The 20610-nt window shown below is 45.6% G+C and overlaps 1 protein-coding gene and 1 long non-coding RNA gene across 18 annotated transcripts; one reads left to right on the forward strand and one right to left on the reverse strand.

Moving 5' to 3' along the window:
- Window positions 1-1867: 1867 nt before the first annotated feature.
- LOC109760183 (F-box/FBD/LRR-repeat protein At1g13570) lies at window positions 1868-18907 on the reverse strand. 14 transcript variants are annotated; one of them, XR_012188446.1, is made up of 9 exons: window positions 18787-18896; window positions 18576-18694; window positions 17838-17947; window positions 12324-12578; window positions 10846-12222; window positions 8316-10287; window positions 6922-7755; window positions 2440-2592; window positions 1868-2368 (listed from the first exon to the last, which is right to left on the reverse strand). XR_012188446.1 is itself a non-coding variant. In XM_020319018.3 (7 exons), the coding sequence occupies exons 4-7, from the start codon at window positions 8391-8393 to the stop codon at window positions 2117-2119; spliced, it is 1317 nt and encodes a 438-aa protein (XP_020174607.1). In that variant the 5' UTR covers window positions 8394-10287; window positions 17838-17947; window positions 18544-18615; window positions 18695-18905; the 3' UTR covers window positions 1868-2116. The 14 variants fall into 14 exon arrangements, 11 of the variants coding, with proteins under 11 accessions (XP_020174607.1, XP_073358952.1, XP_020174608.1 ...); XR_012188445.1 differs by having other exon boundaries at window positions 18576-18901; XM_020319018.3 differs by lacking the exons at window positions 10846-12222; window positions 12324-12578 and having other exon boundaries at window positions 18544-18615; window positions 18695-18905.
- On the forward strand, window positions 11405-17134 carry LOC109760184 (uncharacterized). 4 transcript variants are annotated; one of them, XR_002232312.3, is made up of 10 exons: window positions 11405-11668; window positions 11783-12014; window positions 12096-12185; window positions 12406-12596; window positions 12757-12813; window positions 12918-12962; window positions 13060-13130; window positions 13426-14141; window positions 14219-14290; window positions 16858-17134. It is a non-coding gene; the product is annotated as an uncharacterized lncRNA (long non-coding RNA). The 4 variants fall into 4 exon arrangements; XR_005763449.2 differs by lacking the exon at window positions 16858-17134 and having other exon boundaries at window positions 11783-11984; window positions 14219-15264; XR_012188449.1 differs by lacking the exons at window positions 12406-12596; window positions 16858-17134 and having other exon boundaries at window positions 11783-11984; window positions 14219-15265.
- Window positions 18908-20610: the final 1703 nt, after the last annotated feature.

Here is a 20610-nt window from a genome sequence, read left to right on the forward strand (position 1 = left end):
CGTTCCTTATTTAATTGCGTGTTTACACCCGCTAGCTAGCAGCCTAACACATAGGACGCACACACCGGCGACGAAGCTGAGACCGCCAGGTTGTGCTCCGGCAGCCGTTCCCCATCGTGCCTGTGCACGGGAGGAGAGCCACTTCGTGTGGGTGTCGTCGCAGTCAGCCATATGGCCACCTCATGCAGACAGAAATTAGTATGCGTTGCGCCCCTTTTCTGGCTGTAAGCATCGGCCGGCATCGATCAGTACCGCGACGCGGCGAAGCGCTCGTGACTCGTGAGGCATTGGCGACGACTCCATGAGCTGCATGGCGAGGCAGTGGAGGCACTTGGGCGTGGAGACGGTGGCAATGCAGGCGGGCGTGTGCCCTGCGTGCATTTGTGCTGCACGTGCGTGAGTATGCCTGCAGTGCGTACGTGCGCGCGCGAGAACTGTGTGTTATTCTTTTTTTTGCGAATGAACTGTGTCTGTGTGTTATTCATATATATGTACTCATATAAAAGGACAACACTATGCTCATTTTAAATGAAGCTCAGGTGGCTAGAACGCATGGGGGCGTAGGCGTGGGGTTATCAGGTTCAAACCTTACCGTTACCGTTACTCGGCTAAAAAAAAAGAAACCTTGCCGTTACATGGTTTTTTGGTTTATTTTCTTTATTACTAGTATTGTTTTTGCCCAATGACAGGTGGGTCCTGCATAAGGATTGCTGACTAGGCCAGGCAGGACGTTTGACTGGTCAAAATAGATCAAATATGAAGCTCTACGGTGACCCAGTGACCGTATAATCACCGAATGACGTATATAGTGACCGTATTGATCATATTCTTGAGTACGGTGACCAAACCGAACTTTCAACACAAGTTTGATGACCACAAATGCATTTTACTCCTATATGAATTTTTTGTATCTAGTAGAATCCCACAAACAATGTCTTTTGTATCCAATGAACTATGTCCGATAAAACAGTCTATCTATATTCCTCGTTCGATCTTGATGTTGATTTACGTTGCTTACGTTGCATTGTATGAAATTTGGTATTCAACTATGGGGACTGCATATGTTGATTTATGCTGTTGCATCCATTTTATGAAAATTGCTATTCGACTACGAGACTGCATATGTGGACAGGGGAAATGGGGACTGCCTGGACATTGCCAGCGGGCGTGTACGGACACATCCGCGAGCATATAGAGGCTCGAATATACCAGCTGTGGTTGTACCTGCTTTTAAATGACTCACATTCTTTTTTTGAACATAGTACATATGCAAGCGCTCATATATACGCACATACACTCATCATGCACACCCTATCCTATGAGCACATTCAAGAAACTGATGCGACATATCATCTTAAGATTTTACAAAGTCAAACCGTAGGCATCTCGTAGTCGACGGGAACGTCTCCTCTCACTAAACATACATTCGCAAATCTTAAAATAAATTCATGATTTGAACCCTAACCATCCAATCACAGATTGATTCGCAAGTTTCAGTCGCTCATACGTTTGGTCTACATACAGAGCTAATGTGGCTTACGTGGGTCGTCGTCAGCCTGTGGAGCGGCAATGGCATGAGCTCATTGTCGGACGCCGGTCCGCCCCGTTTGGGAGAGGCCTGCGCGACGTTCCTCTCGCTCTCAAGCGGCGGCTTGTTCGAGCTTCACTAATCACTATTTTCTCTGTAAAAAATATAAAGAAATATAAAGGTGTTTAGATCACAACTCCACTGCGGGTAGGGTGCATTGGCTCTGGAGGGTTAGGGTTTGGGCCGCCTTGCCTATTCATGCCACGGTTTTTTTTTCTTTTTTGCGGGGTGTATTCATGCCACGGGTTTTGGCAAGCATCACACAGTTGAGAAAAAACAAGAGTCAAACCAAACTTGAATTTAATTGTGGCAGTGCATAACTAAACATCGGGCACTTCTAATGACAACATAGTGCATTTAAACTACCTGGTCGCAAACTGGAAAATTACAAGCAATTATGAGTTGACACCTAATGTCCAACACTAGTAGTGCATGGGCCGCAAGGCTCCTCAACATTCAACTTAACTGTGGAGGGGATTTTCGGCTGGATGTACCTTCTGATGGCCAAGAGCGTTCTAGGAGCTTCCGTCAGCATACCCTCGTACATGGGCATGAGTTTGCTAACTCCATAATACGTACATGGACGTTCAGGGTTAGACACTCCAATGTCAACGCAGCCATCTCGACGATATAGCACGTTAGCTCGACTAGGCTTGTCGCGGAACAGAAGCCCAAGATCGTCATACTCCTAAGTTTACCATGATGCTGTCCTGGAATCTGCCTCGGGTGCGAGGGGTCTTCGGAATTCGTTGTTTCATGCCCCACGCAATCATGAGATGCCTGAAGATGATAATTCAATGTACTTGAATTGAAATAATCATATGCTAGATACTGTCTTTGCAGTGACTTACATTCAAGCAAAAGGTCTCCAAGGAAGGACAGGAATCAAGCAACGGAACCACCGAAAAATAATCATATGCCGGAGAAACAGCCCGTCCGGGTAGTGAGAGGCAGAAGTCTCTGAGGTGGAGGAACTTGCTCGGTAGCATATCAGCTGGAGGAACCTGCACGAACACATACATAATTCATTAATAAATAATTAAATATACATGTATCCTCTTGATGCTCCATTTTGAGCCAATAAAATACACCCTTTATCGAAAAATTAAATATACTGTCGGGACCCCGATTCTAAGTCACACTGATCTAGCCTGTAACACCTCATATCCCTTTGCGGCCTTACGCACGGTATTCCCACGGGTGTCGCCTTACCATGGCCCGGGACCGTTTGCGCCTTTTGGCTCACGTATATGATAATGTCGCTAGCATCCATATGACAGAGAACCCGGGCCGACATGACTAGTCGTGAACCCAAAGTGGCACTAACTTACGGGGACAGGCAAACATGAATCAACATCGAGCATGTCGGTCAGCAGCGTGTGAATCCGGGCTGTAGCACTGGGCTAACAGGACTCCGGGAACCCGGGCTGTAGCAGGCTAGGCAGGACTCCGGATGTCACCGCGTGACATTTCCCCGAAGGGACAGACACAGGAACGGAGTGAATCACATGCCGGCCAGTCAAGTGTTCCGGAGCAGTAGTGCTGGGCTAGCAGGACTCCGGTGAACCGGGCTGTAGCGGACTACTATGGCTCATGGAGCACAAGACTACATTTCCCCATAAGAGAGGCTACCAAGGATACACAACTAGGTTGTCGGATCCCACACATACCAAGCATTTCAATCATACACACAATATGCTCGATATGTGCAAATACAACATGGCATCACAACAAGACTCTACGACTCAGAGTATTTATTCATTAGGCTCCGAAGAGCCAGATATTACAAACATGGGTCTCATGACCCAACATTCAAAGCATACAAGTCAAACACATGCGGAAGCTTAACATGTCTGAGTACAGACATCTACAAATGAAAAGGCTGAGAAGCCCGACTATCTACCAGATCCTGCCAAGGGCACAAGATCGTAGCTGAGGTAACAAGCTAAACGTCGAAGTCCAAGCGGTACTACTAGCGAGACTGAAGTCTCTCTGCAAAAACATAAAATAGGCAAACGTGAGTACAAATGTACCCAGCAAGACTTACATCAGAACTAGCTACATATGCATCGGTATCAACAAAAGGGGGTGGTGGAGTTTGACTGCAGCAAGCCAGCTTTGACTCGGTGGCTATCCTGAACTACGACTGCAAGTAACTCTTTTGAGGTGGCGCACACGAGTCCACAAATTCACCATACCAATACACCACTATGGATCCACTCCCGTCTCCCTACGAGAACGCCATCCATAGCACTCACGCTTATCTTGCGCATTTTAGAGTATCCACTTTCACTTGTCTATGAACTGTTATAGGCAACCCAGAAGTCCATTTCCGCGGACACGGCTATTCGAATAGATGATGTTAACCCTGCAGGGGTGTACTTCGACACACACGCTCTCACCACTTACCGCCGTTTACACGACATGTACTCGGCAACCTTCAAGCGGAAGCCCAGCGAGGGTGTCGGCCACAGCCTACCTAAACACTCAAGTCTCTAGTCCAGGTTTATCGCCTATTCAGGTTCCATCCGCAGGGAGTCCGGCCGAGGTTTCCACATACGGCCCCGAACGATGTGTGCGGGGTTCCGGGACACCAAAGGGGCGCCCGGCATGCCCGGCCACGTGCCTACCGCATCACAGCCCACCCCTCCGGTCAGCGCTGCCCACGGCCTCCAGCATACTACGAACACCAGAAACTACTTGCAACTCCTGGACAGAGGACAAGGGTGATTAAGAAGCCGAGAGGGTCCATTGGTTTCGGGCCCAATGCGTGGTAGTAACTGTATCATGGATCACAAACACAGAACTCAGTTCCTGAGGACGGCTGCAATGAGACAACCCACCATGTACTCCTACATGGCCTCTCACCGCTACCTTTACCAAATCGTGTTCACACACTTAGCTCACACACAGTAGGACATGTTCATCACCATTCCAACTCATCCCCGATGAATCAGACCTGACACAACTCTAAGCAATAGCAGGCATGACAAACAAGCATGAATGAGTAGGCACACCAGGGCTCAAACAACTCCTACTCATGCTAGTGGGTTTCATCTATTTACTGTGGCAATGACAGGTCATGCAGAGGATAAGGGGTTCAACTACCGCAACAAGTAACGGTTGAATCGTTGTTGTCCTAATGTAGTAAAAGAGAGCAGGAGCGAGAGAGTGGGATTGTATCGGAATGAACAAGGGGGTTATGCTTGCCTGGCACTTCTGAAGATATTATAGTTCTTCATCGGTGTCATCGAACTCATCGTCGGAATCACGGCTTATCGAGAGGGGACAATCACCGGCAAACAAGGAAGAACACAATCAATGCAATGCAACAATTATGATGCATGACTATGACATGTCAAGAATGTTATGATTTACACTAATGCATCTAGCAACAATTTAAATGAGGTCCATATGAGCTAAGGGTTCATATGCAAACTCCATATTTAGCATCTATAATGTCATTATCATGTTTTCACCTATACAGCAGGTATAACTTAGTTTGACATGCATGAAAATGATACAGATGGATAGATTGCATTTTTCTGATAATTTTTCATATATAAATTATTTCATTCTGAGCTACGGTTGATTTTATATGATTTTTAGAAGTTTATACTATTTTCTGGAATTTTCTGAATAAACTTAAATCCAGATAATGCTTTACTGCGTCAGCCTGACGTCATCACTGCGTCAGCGAGTCAACGGGCTGGCCAGGGTCAAACCTGACCCGTGGGACCTGCCTGTCAGTGACTAACCTAACTAATCCAGATTAATTAGCGCTAAACTAATACTAATCTAGTTTAGTTAGGAGCATGGGCCCACACGTCAGTGACTCAGGGAGAGTCAAACTGGGGTCAAACCGGGTCAAACGAGGTCAAACCCGCCGGCGACTCGACGCCGGCGAGGCCCGAGACGGCGGCGCGGCTCGGAAAGCGCCCACAGGGCACGGACGAGGCCGTTCTTGGGCTCATTGGAGAGCTCTTGCAGGCGCGCGTCGAATGGTGGTAGTGGCTGGGCCTGTGGTGACCGGAGTCGACGGCGGCGAGCTCTTTCGCGGCCGCCGGAGTTCGGGTGGGTGCGGGGTTAGCGCTGCGGCTTGCAAACAAACGGGCTATCGCGCTAGAGTTGCTCTACGGAACGTCGCGAGTGCAACGGACGCACGCGCGGGGCCATTTGGTCGCCGGAGCCACGGCGGCGACGAGCTCATGCGGCGGCGAGCTTCGGGCACGGTGGCTAGTCTAGCTAGAGCTCGAAATCGAGCACGGGAGTAGGGGGAAACGGTTCAGGGGCTCACAGTGATCTCAAGGAAGGCCTCAGCGGGCTCGGGGAGGCGGAGACGGCGGCGAATCGACCGACGAGGAGCCTCGGTGGCCGGTGACGGAAACGGCGACGGTGGCGATGAAGCAGCGCGTCCGAGGCCGGGAGGATCGTCGAGGAGGAAGAAGCAGATGAGGCGGAGCTCTTGGACAGCTCGGAGAGGCGAGGTGGTGGCGGTGGCCGCGGGTACGGCGATCGGCGTCGGCGAGCTCGCTCGGTGGCGCTCTGTTTTTGCGGGAGAGAGGGCCAGAGGGGAAAGTGAGAGAGAGGAGAGAGCGGTCGGGGCTGCGTGGCGTCGCGAGGGAGGCCCAGGGCGACGAGGGGGAAGCGGCAGGAAGCAGGAGGTGGCCGGGGCGCGTGCGTGCGCGCGTCGGGCACGCGCCGTCCTCCTGGCAGGGGGAGGAAGACGACAGGGGAGGAGGAGGTGGGCTGGGTCGCTACAGTGGTGGGCTGGCCCCTCTGGTGGCTACATAGGTGAGGCCAGGTAAGCTCTCCCTCTCTTCTGTTTTCTAATTATTTGCCTCTGTTTTGAGCTTAGGAAAAAATACCAAGGCATTTCCTAAAATCCTGAAAATATTCATGGACACTTGCTGAATTATTTCAGTGGCCCAAAAATAGTTCCAACATTATTTGAACATTTAAATTATTTATAGTATTTAAATGCCCAAAAGTCAAATACAATAAGACTTAATTCAAAAATCCAGAATGGCCTAGAAATAGGTGCATCATTTTTGGCAGAGGTTTTTTACCTTTATCAAAAATCATGAACATTTCTAAAGGGCATTTGGGTTCATTGAAAATATTGTTTATTTGAACCTAGTTGAATGCATTTGGTGCTAGGGTTTCAACATCCCCATTTCAAGTTTCTTTGAAAATTAAACATGATGACATGAGGAACAAGCAAAGTTAAACAAGGGCTGATCTGGGGCTGTGACATATACATTCCAAGGTATGACTGCCATTAACTATACGCAGAAAATAGTCCATAATCGGCCAAACTTCTATCAAAATACCTCATCAATCAACTTCAGGTAAAGACTTTCGACATTTGGCGCATTGGAGAGGAGCTTCAAACGGGCATAACTCGCAAAGTCTGGACCGGGTATGCATAGCTCATTCAGTTCCAATGATACTCCAAGTGAGAGTTTTTTAACCTTTTCTACATCCAACCTGATAACGCGAAGGTTCGGGGTTTTGATATCTATCACATCCAGCCTAAAGCAACCTGAAACCATCAGACAACTAAGCCGCTGAAGCTGGGAAGGTATCTTCAGGCAATCCAAGTCGCCACAACCATTAAGTTCCAACCGTTCCAGGGTAAGAGTGTTGGAAACAAGGCACCCTAACTCGTACCCAGTAATACACACATAATTGAGACGTAACATGGCCAGACATTTAAAGGGACTGAGCTTGACTGTGGGGCGGAAAGCAAAAGAGCTGAGATTGAGACACCGAATTGAGTCCTTGATCCTATCATCAGATAACAGCCAGCACGGAAACATGTATGCTTCATTAGCCAGGCTAAGGAGGTTTATTTCTTCAATCCCTGGTCTCATAGTAATCTGAAGCCAACCATCTAGCCGCTGCCGACAGGCGTTGGTGACTTCGGGAAAATTATACATGTCCAGTGTGAGTTTCTTTACGTTAACACCTGAGTGTTTTTTCAGAACGTGGTCGATTGTTCTGATGAAATCCCTTCCACGTCCATCGCTATTTGAGCCCAGTATATGCCTATTAAAGATGAGGTTGGGATAATATCTCCAGGATCGTAAAAAGGTGCGGGACACGCAGGCAATACGGGCAGCATCCCGTAGTGGCAGTAGGGAATGGATGTGGTGCCAGATATCCTGCATGAATAATCATGTGAAAGAAATTCAGAATTCAGATTGTACAGACAGATGGTTACTTCGGTTGGAAATATAAGAAAAAAATAGCAGAACCATATGGATTATGATGGACATTCCACCGAATAGCGCATGACTGAACAAGGTGCCATGCATTACATATGTAGATATAGAAGTTTTCCTTACCACAGTATTATTACTGTCATTCGTAGAAAAAAGAAAGTTGCTAATGGCTTAGCACTATTTACTACAGTATAATTTTACTTGCATTAGGGCAGAGTAGCTATATGTTTTTATGCATTTCTGCACAAAATAGTGCTTTATTGTACAACAGAATGTTATAGATAAGGTGAAGTGGTAGAAATCAACACGTCTGCAGGGTACAAATAGAACATCTGATCTGAATAGTGAAAAGATGGAAGCCCATGAATATCATCCAGAAGCTAATGAAAAAGACATAAAACCTTGCAACTAAGGTGAAGAGACAATATATTCAACAGACCATATAAATAAAGACTAAATTGCATTGGGGTTCCTAAAGTTATAGTGTTGTCTAACTTAACCCATCCAACTTTCATGCTACTTTTCCAGCTCACTGAACTTGCCACAGTTTGCAACGCAGGAAACTTTAACTGTTCCATCCATTATCTGCTGAAATGGCCTGAAAAAGCCACACCAACACCAAGTCAACAGAAAACGGTGGAAGGGGGTTGCCAAGGCATTAGGATAATGAGATATTAGGGGAATCTTAGATGTAAGGGTAAAAGCGTAGACTTCTATTAGTTATGGTCTTGAGGGTTAGACTCCATATAAGCCAAGCATTTGCCTTGTTCAGAATCAACCAAGAACAAAAATCCTAATTTCCTTGTTCCTCTTTGTAGCAACCTTGTGTCTGTTCTTATCAATATATCTACAATTCCCTGCAATTACTTGATCTTATCCCTGTTTGCTTTCAGTAGTTGCAATTATTCAGTAGCTTCAGTTAGGATCTTCATCAATTCTCTAATCTTCGATTTCTCTGGTGACGTTTTTCTTCTCCATGGCATCGGCGGCTCCCTCTTCCTCTGCTCTCCATTTTACCCCCCAGAGAGTTTTGCTGATCTTCTGGACGTGAGTGCAAAATGCCCTTTTCTTCCCTGAGCCAGCATCAATCTGGTCCCTAGCAAATTCCCACCCTCCCTCCCAGCGTCAACCGGTGAACTGTGGCAGCGAAACCATTGTGGTGTTGGTGGCGACAATCTGCCAGTGATTACAACCCATTCCTCCCAAATTCAACGCGGCAGCAGGGGCGTTCACGTGGGTTGGCGGCGGCAGCGACATTTGTGGTTGGCGCTTGCAAGCTGTGCCGCAGCTCATTCATTCAAGGTGAAGGTTGGTACTGATATCCAAATCAGTACTGTAAAATCCCTTGATTGGTGCTGATTTCTCTGTGGCTGTTCATCAACAAGGAATTTGCTGAGTAAGTGCTCTGCCTCTCCGCTTGATGTGAGATCGACTATGGTGCTGGTTTTGTACCTTCCGTGAGCCAGCGCTCGTGGATAGGACATACAGGAGCCATGTATGGAGCAGACGTGCCTCAACTCATCCGCGGAGCAGGTACAGCACTTAGCACCCACCAGGTGTTCGATGGAAGGCAAACACCAAGTGAGAGCCACCAGATGCATTGACACAATGCCACAGCCGACTGGCAACTCAAACCCACCTCACTATTATCCCTTTCATTGCTACTACCCTCCACCTCCTCCCATACCTCCATCGCAAGCATCCCCAGTGTCGATCAACCAAACCACACATACTTCAACACATCAACCGCCATAATTATCAGGCTTCTCCTCTTTACTGTCCACCATGTTATCCAAACCAGAGCATGGCTTTCAGAGCAGCAGAGTATCATGGATTAAGTAGTATGGCACAAGGGAAGTGGACCTACTGCTCAGCAACAAGTCAGAACTCATGTTCTCAAGGATGAAACACCAAGTCCAGTGGGCAGCATCTTGAGGAAATACTGCAACAGCGTGATATCCCCAACCTAGAAGTCAAACCTGCACAAGTGAGCTGCAGGATCTCTGTCCCTCTCCTTGTATTGGTAGTGTTTCTGTAGGTGAGAACAATTACCAGGAACACGATGCAGCTGCTACAACACTGCTGGTCATGCACGTTCCAGCCCTGTAGCTGCCAGCGAGGGCGCACGACTCCAGCGTGTTCAACAGCATGCCAGTGTATGTGTATGATCAAGATGACAATGGTTGACAGAATATCACTCTTGAGCAACGGACATATGAAGAGGAGAAACAAGGAAGTGAAGAACCTCCAAGTGCTCTAATGTGTTTGATTGCATCCTTGGGCAGCAGCGCCATGATGATGAGAAGGCAGCGGGTTGTCAATCCCTAAATGTCTCCAATTTATACGCTAGAAGGCCCAGCCAGTTCCATAACAAAGATAGTATGCAAGAATCCTCTCTCTCTGACTCTAAACTGTTTTGTAACAATGGAAACGTACAGCAGCTGCAAGCCCTTCACTGGAACACATTGTTAGCTGCACAGAGAAGAGAAGATTCAGACCCAGGAGAACATATAAGTACTGAGAAATGATTTTGGAAGTGTTCTTCAGACCTCTATACCAGAGACAAGAAACCACTAATCATCTTCCAGAATCCACTAGTATTCACTACTGGTAGATTGGGACCCAGGAGAACATATGATTTCTGAGAAATGATTTTGGAAGTGTTCTTCAGACCTCTATACCCAAGACAAGAAACCACTAATCATCTTCCAGAATCCACCAGTATTCAGTACTTAGTGCAATCAGCTGAGATTATTTATCCTCCTATGTTGAATTTATCCAAAGTGGATTGTGATGCACAGTGACAAGTCTAGAGGGCAGGGCTAGGAAGTAAAACTGAAATTGGGGAAGATTACTTTAGAGCGCTCCAATGCAATCTAACAAAGATGCATATAATGTACAATGTGCAATTTTTCAATCAATTATTTGTATTTGAATAAGGAAGTATATACAATAGCTAAAGGAGTGCTTTAGCAAAAATTGCGAAGACAGTGCTTATCTATAATACCTAAATAGTTCATCCCCACTAACCTATTTCTCTTGACATGCAGGCTATCCACATCAGCACCACTGCCCCGTCAGCGTTTAATTAGAGGCTTACAAGCGGGACCCGTCATACCAAAAAACGAACACGTTGGCTTCAGTTACTGCACACGTCGGCTTCTGTTACTGTTCGTAGGCCCAGCCAGAGAAGCTCACGATGGACGTAATCCCAGCCCAGCCCGCCCATCGGCCTCCACTTCCATTTTTTTCCTGCGAGAACGCCCCCGTCTCCACCGCTTTCCTCCGTGACTCCCTCGCCCGTTTCCCCCCGTCTCCACCGGTTTCCCCTGTCCACCGCGGCGCGCCAGCACGGGATCCCGGTGGGCCGGCTCCCCCGTGCGCACGGCACACTCTGCCTCGCCGCCCACCCAGGATCCGCGCTGCTCCCTCCCTCTCCACCACGCCTCACTCCCAAGCCGGCACCCTCCCTTCCTCCCGCTGCACACCAGTCCTTCCGCGGCGGCCACCTCCTTCCTCCTCTCCCCTTCGGCGGCCACCTTCTTCCTCCTCTCCCCTTTAACCTCCTCCATACTTGCGGTGCCTGCCACGGCTACTTCGCAATGGAGCAGCGGCCGGTGGTGTCGTCGTTGGGGATCGATTTCGAGCTGCTCTGCCATGGACTTGCTGCTGCCCATCCCAACTTGGTGCCGGCGTCAGCAAGCACCTCCTCCCTCGGATGCCGCCCCGGCTAATTCAGCCCAGATGTATGCACTTTCCTCTTGGTTACTGATTTGCTGGCAACGACATCGAGCTCCCGACTACGGCCATGCTATATGTCGACTTGAAGCTACTGTACTCTGTTCGTCACAAGGTACTGTACTCTGTTTGTCAGAAGAATATTTCTCTTTTCTTATAATCCTACATATATTCTTATGAAAAGGGCCATAGCAACCTTACACAGCCTACTGATGCATCCTCTCTGCAGCCCATTGCTTCCACCGGCCCACCCTGTGTGTCTTCCCTGGTCACAATGGATAGCGAACAGCCAGGACTAATTGATGTCGGACGCTCCCTCTCCTAATACTAATGTTCCAGCCGCTCCACTTCCTCTCCCCACCATCTCTAGAAGAAACTGATGGATTGCTCTTTAAAGTCTGTCTGGCCTCACCTCATTTCCTTCCCATCAGGTCTGTACCACACCACTCATACCACCTCCGGTGAGCAACTCCCTGCCATTTCCTCCATGTTCTCTATGTATGATATATTGTTGATTGCATCACAAATTTGTAACTTCTCAGGTACTGCGTGCTCAATGATGCCCAAGTAGTCATCTTCATTGGGTTTCCCTCACTGCAAACACAGGCTCATTTGGTTTCTGCCTCCTAAAGGTACATAATATCCCCAAATTCTCCTCGGTTGCTCCTTCTGTAAATTTGTTTGCTCAACATCAATCTCAATATAATTTTGCTAAGTTCAATATATAACGGTGCACTCTAATTCTCTATACGGAAAAATTGAGCACATACACATTGCATTGCATTCGTATTCTGTTGGTACGTTTTACATTCTTGGCCCCTTCATCCAATTCCACTTCCTTGGGGTTATTAGGCCTCCTGACATGGATAACGCAGAAAGTTCTTCGCGTTATCCAACTGGGCATGGGGTTGGTCATCCACGAGAAGTTTCACGTGGACGTGGACGGCCACGTCGTACGTCATTACCCGATCCTTCTCCTCGAGCAAGCCCATATGTTCCTGCCGATAACCGTCGCACACGTATGGCTAGAAACAGGAACAGAGGTTTGTTAGGCACAAATGTTCTTTCAAATAAGTTTTCTTCTGCACAATATATCTTGACATTCATTCTATCATCTACTTCTTGGCATCGATCAAGCAATAGCATCTCGAGAGCAAGATTTATCAGACTTATAACGCTCTGATTAATCTCCCTTCTAATCAGGTCTGGAGCAAAACGAAGAATAGACTTTACCGAGGATGATGCCAACAAATCTATCAGGTATGGCAATACTCGCATGCCTATGATGCACCAGGTTTATACATGCTCTCTTTTTATCGATCGATTCGCTTACCCCTTCAGAGATCTATCTTCTCTGAGTGCAGATCAAAGGAACATGAACATAGTCCTTCCAAAGAATACAAGAAAGAGTATGTATTACTTCTCACAGCCTATATAAATAATTCTCACAAAATTTATTTATTTCCCCTTAAAATAATTACAATGCCAGATGTTCTCCTTACGCAGCAAAACAGACAACAAAGATCCAACAACCAATTATGGATAGCACGAGTAAGCCAAACATGCATACCATATAGGTACTTCAATTTTTAATTCCAACCTTTATATCGTCCTATTTGTTACTTCCAACTTTAACAATGCTATGCTTCGCAATACACGCATGGAAACTTCCACTGTCCTGTAACTACGACCAGCAAAAAAATAATTTCTTCATTTCATACCCATTTTGCTGAGCTTCCATTGCAACCCAGAAACCTTTTTGCTTCATGCATCATGCCCTTGCTTGCTGCTCTGTCCTTGAGGGCTTATAAATTTTAGATTTGCCATCCATGAAACACCTAGACTGAAATCTTATACTACTCTTCATGACAGAAGTTAACATATGGACGAGACAATCAAACAGGAAGGGTCTTGCTATTCATGGCAGATGTTAACATGTGGAGGAGACAATCATACAGGAAGGATCTTCATTACTGGATAATGCTTGAATGCACCGAGTTTCTCTTTGTCTTTTCTCCTTTCCCCCCTTGAACCACCAGAGTACCCATTGCTCAACGTGTATGAGTGTACGAGGGTACTTTTAGTGATAAATCTATAAATACCAAACTGGGTTTGTACTACACTTTGAATGTTAACATGAGGATATCTATTATAATGTCATCTCTGTTTTTTCCTGCTACAGAGTATGTATCTCTTCAAAACTCTCATAAACTGCAGAAAATGCCGCCCAGGCTAGCCTTCACCGCTTAGAAAGTTTTAGATTTTATATACCAACCCCCAATTATTTTCTTTGCTAGGAATCCAACCAACAATTACCATGCCCAAATCTTACATGCATGTGCGATATTAATACGTACATTAACCTGCTAATTAAAACCCCAATATAAATACCATCTATAACTTTATATATATTCACTGTTATATTTGTTGTGTATTAACTATTTTAAAAGCAATATCTTTCAGTTACACGTTTTATGACTACCACACATCTCTATTTACGAACAACTATACCATTTTCCATTGTATCCCTACAACTAAATATTGGCTTTTGCAAGTACATGGACAACCAGAAGGAAGTTGGCTAACAGGTACGACTGTTACGTACATAGTTGTTTTCTAAGTTCCTGCTATGCAATTAACGATATGCACACCTATTTTGCTACAGCATGCGATCTGATGCACCAAGAAAAGTTCTGCCACCTTCAGCAACACATCCAACAAGAGAAGCACACAAAAGGTACATAGAGGCTATTACAAACATGAAGAATGCTATGAAACTGACAATAACTAGCGCCTCTTTTCAAGACGACACCACAAAGAATCATTCATTGAAGGTTGGCACATACATCTTTGAGTACATCAAGAAAGGAATCCCACATGTACATTTTGTTCACAAGGAAGAAGGCACCAGCATTGACAACTCCAAGGAAATTTAACCACATATTATGATATTTATCTTATGAAACTGCTATGCGTCTATCAAATAATCTTTTTTTGGCGAATCTATCAAATAATCAAGTCAAATAAATTCATTACTTCTATTTTGCTCAACCGAATTTCAGCAAAATAATTTCAAAATAGTCCTGCAGCAACGCGCGGGGGAATTATCTAGTAATATAAATGCGGCTGCTGGCGGAGCTTGGAACAAAATTAAGGAGGGGCAATGATGATTTTAGATGAATTGTATCAGGACACATAGCGTCTACGAAGCCCTACTTATCACGATACCTGGGGTTTAAACTCATGCCAGACAATATTCTCCTCGAGAGTGAAGGCTGCAATAGTTTAGGGTATGTTTGGATGGTAACAAAAGTTGACCCTATCGATTTTTGGCCATGACCAAAAAATTGGCCTTTGTTTGGATGATTGCCAATTTTTTCGCCATGCCAATGGCTATTGACCCAATCTAGTTCATATTTCTTGCCAATGTTAGCCAAGTAGCCAACCCATAGCCAATCAAAAGCTCAACCAAAATTTTGACTAGCCAAATATTTGGTATGTAAAGCTTGGGCTAGAACCAAAACTAGCCCAAAAGATATGCTATATGTTCATAAATTACATTTGCAATACAATCCGTAGGTGGGATTGCGCAAAATAGATGTGGGGCAATTTCAATCAGCCGTTTGCACTGGATTAGGGAACTCAATGGCTAAAGGAATGATCTGGTGCAAATGAAATCAGTTACGTTTTTAACCACCTCAAGTTGTCAAGATTCATCGTTTTTCCAATTCCTGTAATACGAATAATAACTTAAACATTAAACACAGTGCACTTGTCATGGCTGCAAATGCTTGTACGATTATGCGTAAACAAAGGGATAGTGGATCTAGACAGCCACTTGAGATAGCTCTATGAAGAGAAGCAAAGGTGGTACAATGCATGATATCTACACCTATCAAACAAAGAATCATGGTTTGTAATTGTATACTGTAATACCATGCAAAAGGGGGTAAAAGATGGGTACAGTAACATTGAAATAACAGTACTTTTTTTTAGAAAAGGAGGTTAAGCCCCCGGCCTCTGCATCAATCGATGCATGCAGCCATCTTTATTAATTATTCCACAAAGGTCTAACAAGAACATACATCAATCCACCCAAAACCACCACTCACACCTACAAACTCGATAATGTGGAGTGCTCTCACTCCCCATATCTAAAACCGGTGTCGTCGCCGATCCATCCACATAACGTATCGGTACCAACAGCCGGTGCAGCCTACCTAAAGCACACACCACATGCACACATTTTAGAAGCCGCCATCATCATCGGACCACTGACCCATCTTCAGGAGAGAGATCTGCATCATCCTTTGCTAGTCCAGACATTCGTCGACGCCACCACGGCGCCCAACAGCGCCACCGCCCTGCGCTCGTCCATCCAGACGCGAAGACTCTGGAAGATCTGTCGTGCGTAGCACCTGCCAACTAGGCATGACTCAGCGTAGCACCTGTCGGCCGGGCATGATTTTACAGCTTCACCGAAGCTCCGTGCAAGACGAAGCCGCTCCACCTCCTGCCTCTATCTTCTAGCGCTGCTCCACAAACAATGCTCCCAAGAGAGAAACGGCACCGTAGTACCGCCATCGTCCGATCTGGAAGACCAAATCCTAGGGTTTGCCCCAAAGCAGCACGTGTGGATCGACAACAGTTACACGACGATGCCTTCATCAAGGTAACGGCGCAAAACGCCGCCATCGCCCGCCAACGGCTCAGTTTTCATCGGCAACTATGTCTCCCCGACTCGTAGCCGGGACAAGATGATGAACCTCGAGATCCGACCACCCAGCCGCAGGTCGACCACCTTTGACGGAAGAGATGACCACCACCGCCGGCTGCACCGGTCAAAACAGATCTGACTGGAGGTGCCGCCGATGCAACCACCAGGCCTGCGCGCCGCCGCCGCCGATCCAAAGGCAGATGGCGCGCCGCCGCCGCCGCCACCCAAACAGGGCTGGCCGCCGCGCCCGCAGCCCGCGCCGCCGCGCCACAGCCATCGCCATTGCCGATCGGAACGGGCGCGCCTCCACACGTTTCGGGGGCCCGCACAACCTCAGAGCTGCGGGAGAGAGGCGATGTCCACCGCCACCGCCGTCGGTCCCCGGTCTTAGGCTGGCGGCGGCGGAGGGAGGGGAGGAGGGAGTGTGCGCCCCCGGCGGCTGGGTTTAGGGCGCTGCCCGAGTCGCCCTAGCGGGGACGACGCGGGGGCTCGAAATAACAGTACTTGGTTTGGTTTTTCATACAATACAATGTACAAGTCAGTTTTGCACAAATTTTGACATATACTCTTACATTTCCATGTTGCAGTGTTAGGGACCAACTCTCACTAATCAATCACAGTAGCAGATTACAAGGATAGGTAGCTAATTTCGGGATACAAGTTGCAGCATGAAATGGGGATTGAGAAAGAGAGCCAGAGGTGGGAGAAGAAGAGCCACCGTTGAAAGTCGTGATCCAAGCCAGGATGGTTGCTCGTTCCATTCTCTCGCGTATATGTAGGGAATGGTGGTGGGCTGGGCCTTCGTCTGCCACTTGGCCGCACAGTGGAAAGGGTCGCTAACATGCAGTTCCATGGTATTTTTTAGACTTGTTTTTATAGCACATTTACCTTTATCCACGAAAGAAAAAGATATAATGCACTGTACCAGGAGGGATAACATCTAAAAAGGCTAATCCCTGTCACAATACCTGGTGTTTAAACTCACAACAGACAATTTTCTGTTGGAGTTAAAGCTGCAACAGTTAAGCACAAAGCGAAACTACTAGCACAATAGGACTATAAATGCTGAATCATATGTAATCTGTTTGTAAGTTATTTTACCAGAAGTGAACTGGTGATGGACTCGTGATGGTATTGCACTTGCAACAATTCTTGCATTTTCCAAGGAGGCTTTTAGCATTAGAGAACAGTGGCTTAAAAGCTTCAAAAGGGCATCTAATCCAGGAAGAAAGAGATCTCTGTCGCCTACTATATCATTTGGCACATTTGGAAAGAGCTTAATAGGTGGATTTTTTTTACAGCAAATCGATGAGCCCAACCACAATTACTTCCTTGATCAGAACAACGTCAGCCTCCTTCTGGAGGTTTGTGCGACTAATTGTTCTGTGTGTACAGCCCAACCGCAGTTCGCATATTCAGGCTTTCTTTTACTTCTACTGTCAGTTCCTGTTTTCCTCTAGGTTGTTTTCAGTCTTTGTAACTTGGGTTCCCCCCTCTTAATGCAAAAACAGAGCTACTGCTAGTTCCGTCAATATAATTCTTGCATTATCAGCAAATAATTCCATACCTCTGGAAGGTTCACCCCTGAACATCTCAATCGTTTATCACTCGGAGAAACATCGTCATGTTGGCAGACCTCCTTTTTTCTTTTAGCCAATGAAGAAGAAACACATCCAGCTGCAGCACATCATACATGGTTAAGAATACTACAGTTTCTAAAAAAGGGAAACAACAAATTTGAGCACACAAACGCACACAGAGAAATCAATTATGTTTCTTGTATCCAACTTCTGTGCAAGAATGTGAATTTACATACTAAATCTCGATTGAGTGAATTCAGCAATGAGCTTCAGTTGTCCATAAAAGTATTTTGTGCAGAGCAATACAATATCTCCAAAGGTTGCCTTCGATCTCTTACTGGCTAAACACGGTGTATCTCAAACCATATGGATTTCATATACTTATTCCAGTGGAAGCTGCTGGCTCCAGAGGAGCCAGCATAGGCTATTAGAATTATTTGATGACTGGATGTTTTTTATACATATTGATATCTCTTCTCACATTAGAACAGAAAGGAGCTCCGTTCGAATCCTGGACTACTCAAACAGAAAGAGGAGCAATCTCGCAATCCAGTACTTTCTTTTATGGTCAGCCGGCTCAAAGCAATCCGAATCAGAATGAATCAGTTTGCTATCTTCGCCACATAGAAAAGGCCAAGTAAACAGCAAACACAATAAAAAAAGATATCTTTTTGGCGGTGTTGAAGAACAAACCTATAGATATCCACAGGCACGGCGGGGCTTACCACGGGCACGGGCTCGGATCTGGCGATGCCGCCGCTCCGACTGCATGGACATGAACCGCTTCAGCATGGGCATCCCCATGATAACTAGAGGAGTAATCGACCTTCAATCTACGGAGTACCTATCAACTTATTTGGGCCCAAAGTCACGATATCTGCAGATCCCGGAGTTCGAATTTGCGTATAACAAGGCGCGAAGGGGGTGGAATCGCACCAGCGCCAGCGCCGCCGCAAGAGGAAAACGGAGTCCGCAGACGCAGGAGGAACCACACTGAAAACCCACGAACACGGCGAGACAGGCTGGAAAAAAGACGAGAGAAATCGGGAAATTCACTTTGGTTCTTGTATATCTAGTACATCCTATATGAGAAAAAAAATACAAAAAACCATAATATTTCATAAGTTTTTTGAATAAACTTGACTTTCTTTTGCACTATTATATAAATTTTCACGAATAAAAAATCAGCGTGACTTCAGGGCAAAAAACCAAAAATTATTTACCATTATACTTCCTCCGTTCCTAAATGTAAGTCTTTGGAGAGATTTCACTATGAACCATATACGGAGCAAAATGAATGAATCTACACTCTAAAATGCATCTATATACATCCGTATGTTGTCCATAGTGAAATCTCTACAAAGACTTATATTTAGGAACGGAGAGAGTAGATCACTATCCGCACTATTTTGACCCAAAAAATGTTTTTTTTAAGAAATCAAAGGGGCTTTTCTTTTTGTGGAATATGTTTCACAAGTACTCTACAATGGAAGGTCAATTTTATTTCTTAAATATTTCAGAATTTTTTGAATTTTTATTTAATTACTAATTTTTTTTGTATAAGGTGTAGATACACCCGTGAACCAAATGTCGAGAGAAATCAACATATTACGGGTTACTCTCTAAACTTGTGTTCGGCTCGAGTTCGGACTCAAAATAAAATTCCAACAGGGTAGATTGCGTGGTTTTGGCGAGGTTAGCATAAATGAGAATATGATTTTTTTTGTGAGGTTTTGGCGAGGCATGTATGCGTGGTTATAGATGTTTTTTCGTCTCTAATTCTGATTTTGCTAAGGTGTTCATTTCCAATCCGGATCGGCACCGATATGAAAGAAAGACGAATTATGTGTTATTGATTAAGGTTGCACCCTAAATAGCATTTTAAAATGGCCAGCATGTAAAAATAACATCATATTCAGATTATACACGTTTTTCTAATCAAATTACATATATAACATGTTAAATTTGGAATTATAGTTTAAAAGACATGTAAATATTTAAAAAGTATTTGATATGTGTTGCGGATTGATTAACCCAAATATCAAGGGTTTCCTCCAAAACAAAAATCTGACTTAAAATGGCATGTGGGTTGATTACCAGAAGCATTAAGCGGTTTTTTGGAAAAAAAAATCTTAGGGCTGCAGATTGATTACCAGAAACATCTCTATAAAATACCCGCAGGCCAAAACTAAGCGAGATTAGGAAAAAAATATTTTGTTGGATTTTTTCTGTTTGTCAGACTCCAGGCCTCTAGAGTGTTTCTACGTACCACGTAAGTGGCCGAGGAAGCCTTGAGGAGCAACCTGAACCCAAGATAGCTTTCAATATCTCCAAATCCAACGCTAAGCACACCGCGAGCAACCAAGGCGACGCCGTCATGAAGGGGAGGACGTTGAGACGTCGCCGCCGTCCAATTCAGCGAATTAGACCTAGAGTTTTCCCTGATACTCGAACTAGACACATTGTTTAAAATATAACCTCAATTATGATGTCCTTCAATATACAACCTCAAACTCAAACTCTTATACAAACCTCAATTCTGATACCGTTTAAAATACAACCTCGAACTCTCAAAATCATTCATATCAACATTTTCCATTTTGGGATGGTTTTGACACATCAGCATGCCCATGTCAACTTCCTCTATCTTCTGCCCTTTATATGTCCTGTGCATGAGCTCGAGTGGTGTGAGGATGCGCACGACTACCCAGTGGCCAATTTTGAGGAAGCCACAACTCACATTTTCAAAGATGACTCGGT

Source organism: Aegilops tauschii, chromosome 7, assembly GCF_002575655.3.
Source record: "Aegilops tauschii subsp. strangulata cultivar AL8/78 chromosome 7, Aet v6.0, whole genome shotgun sequence".
Classification (NCBI taxonomy): Eukaryota; Viridiplantae; Streptophyta; class Magnoliopsida; order Poales; family Poaceae; genus Aegilops; species Aegilops tauschii.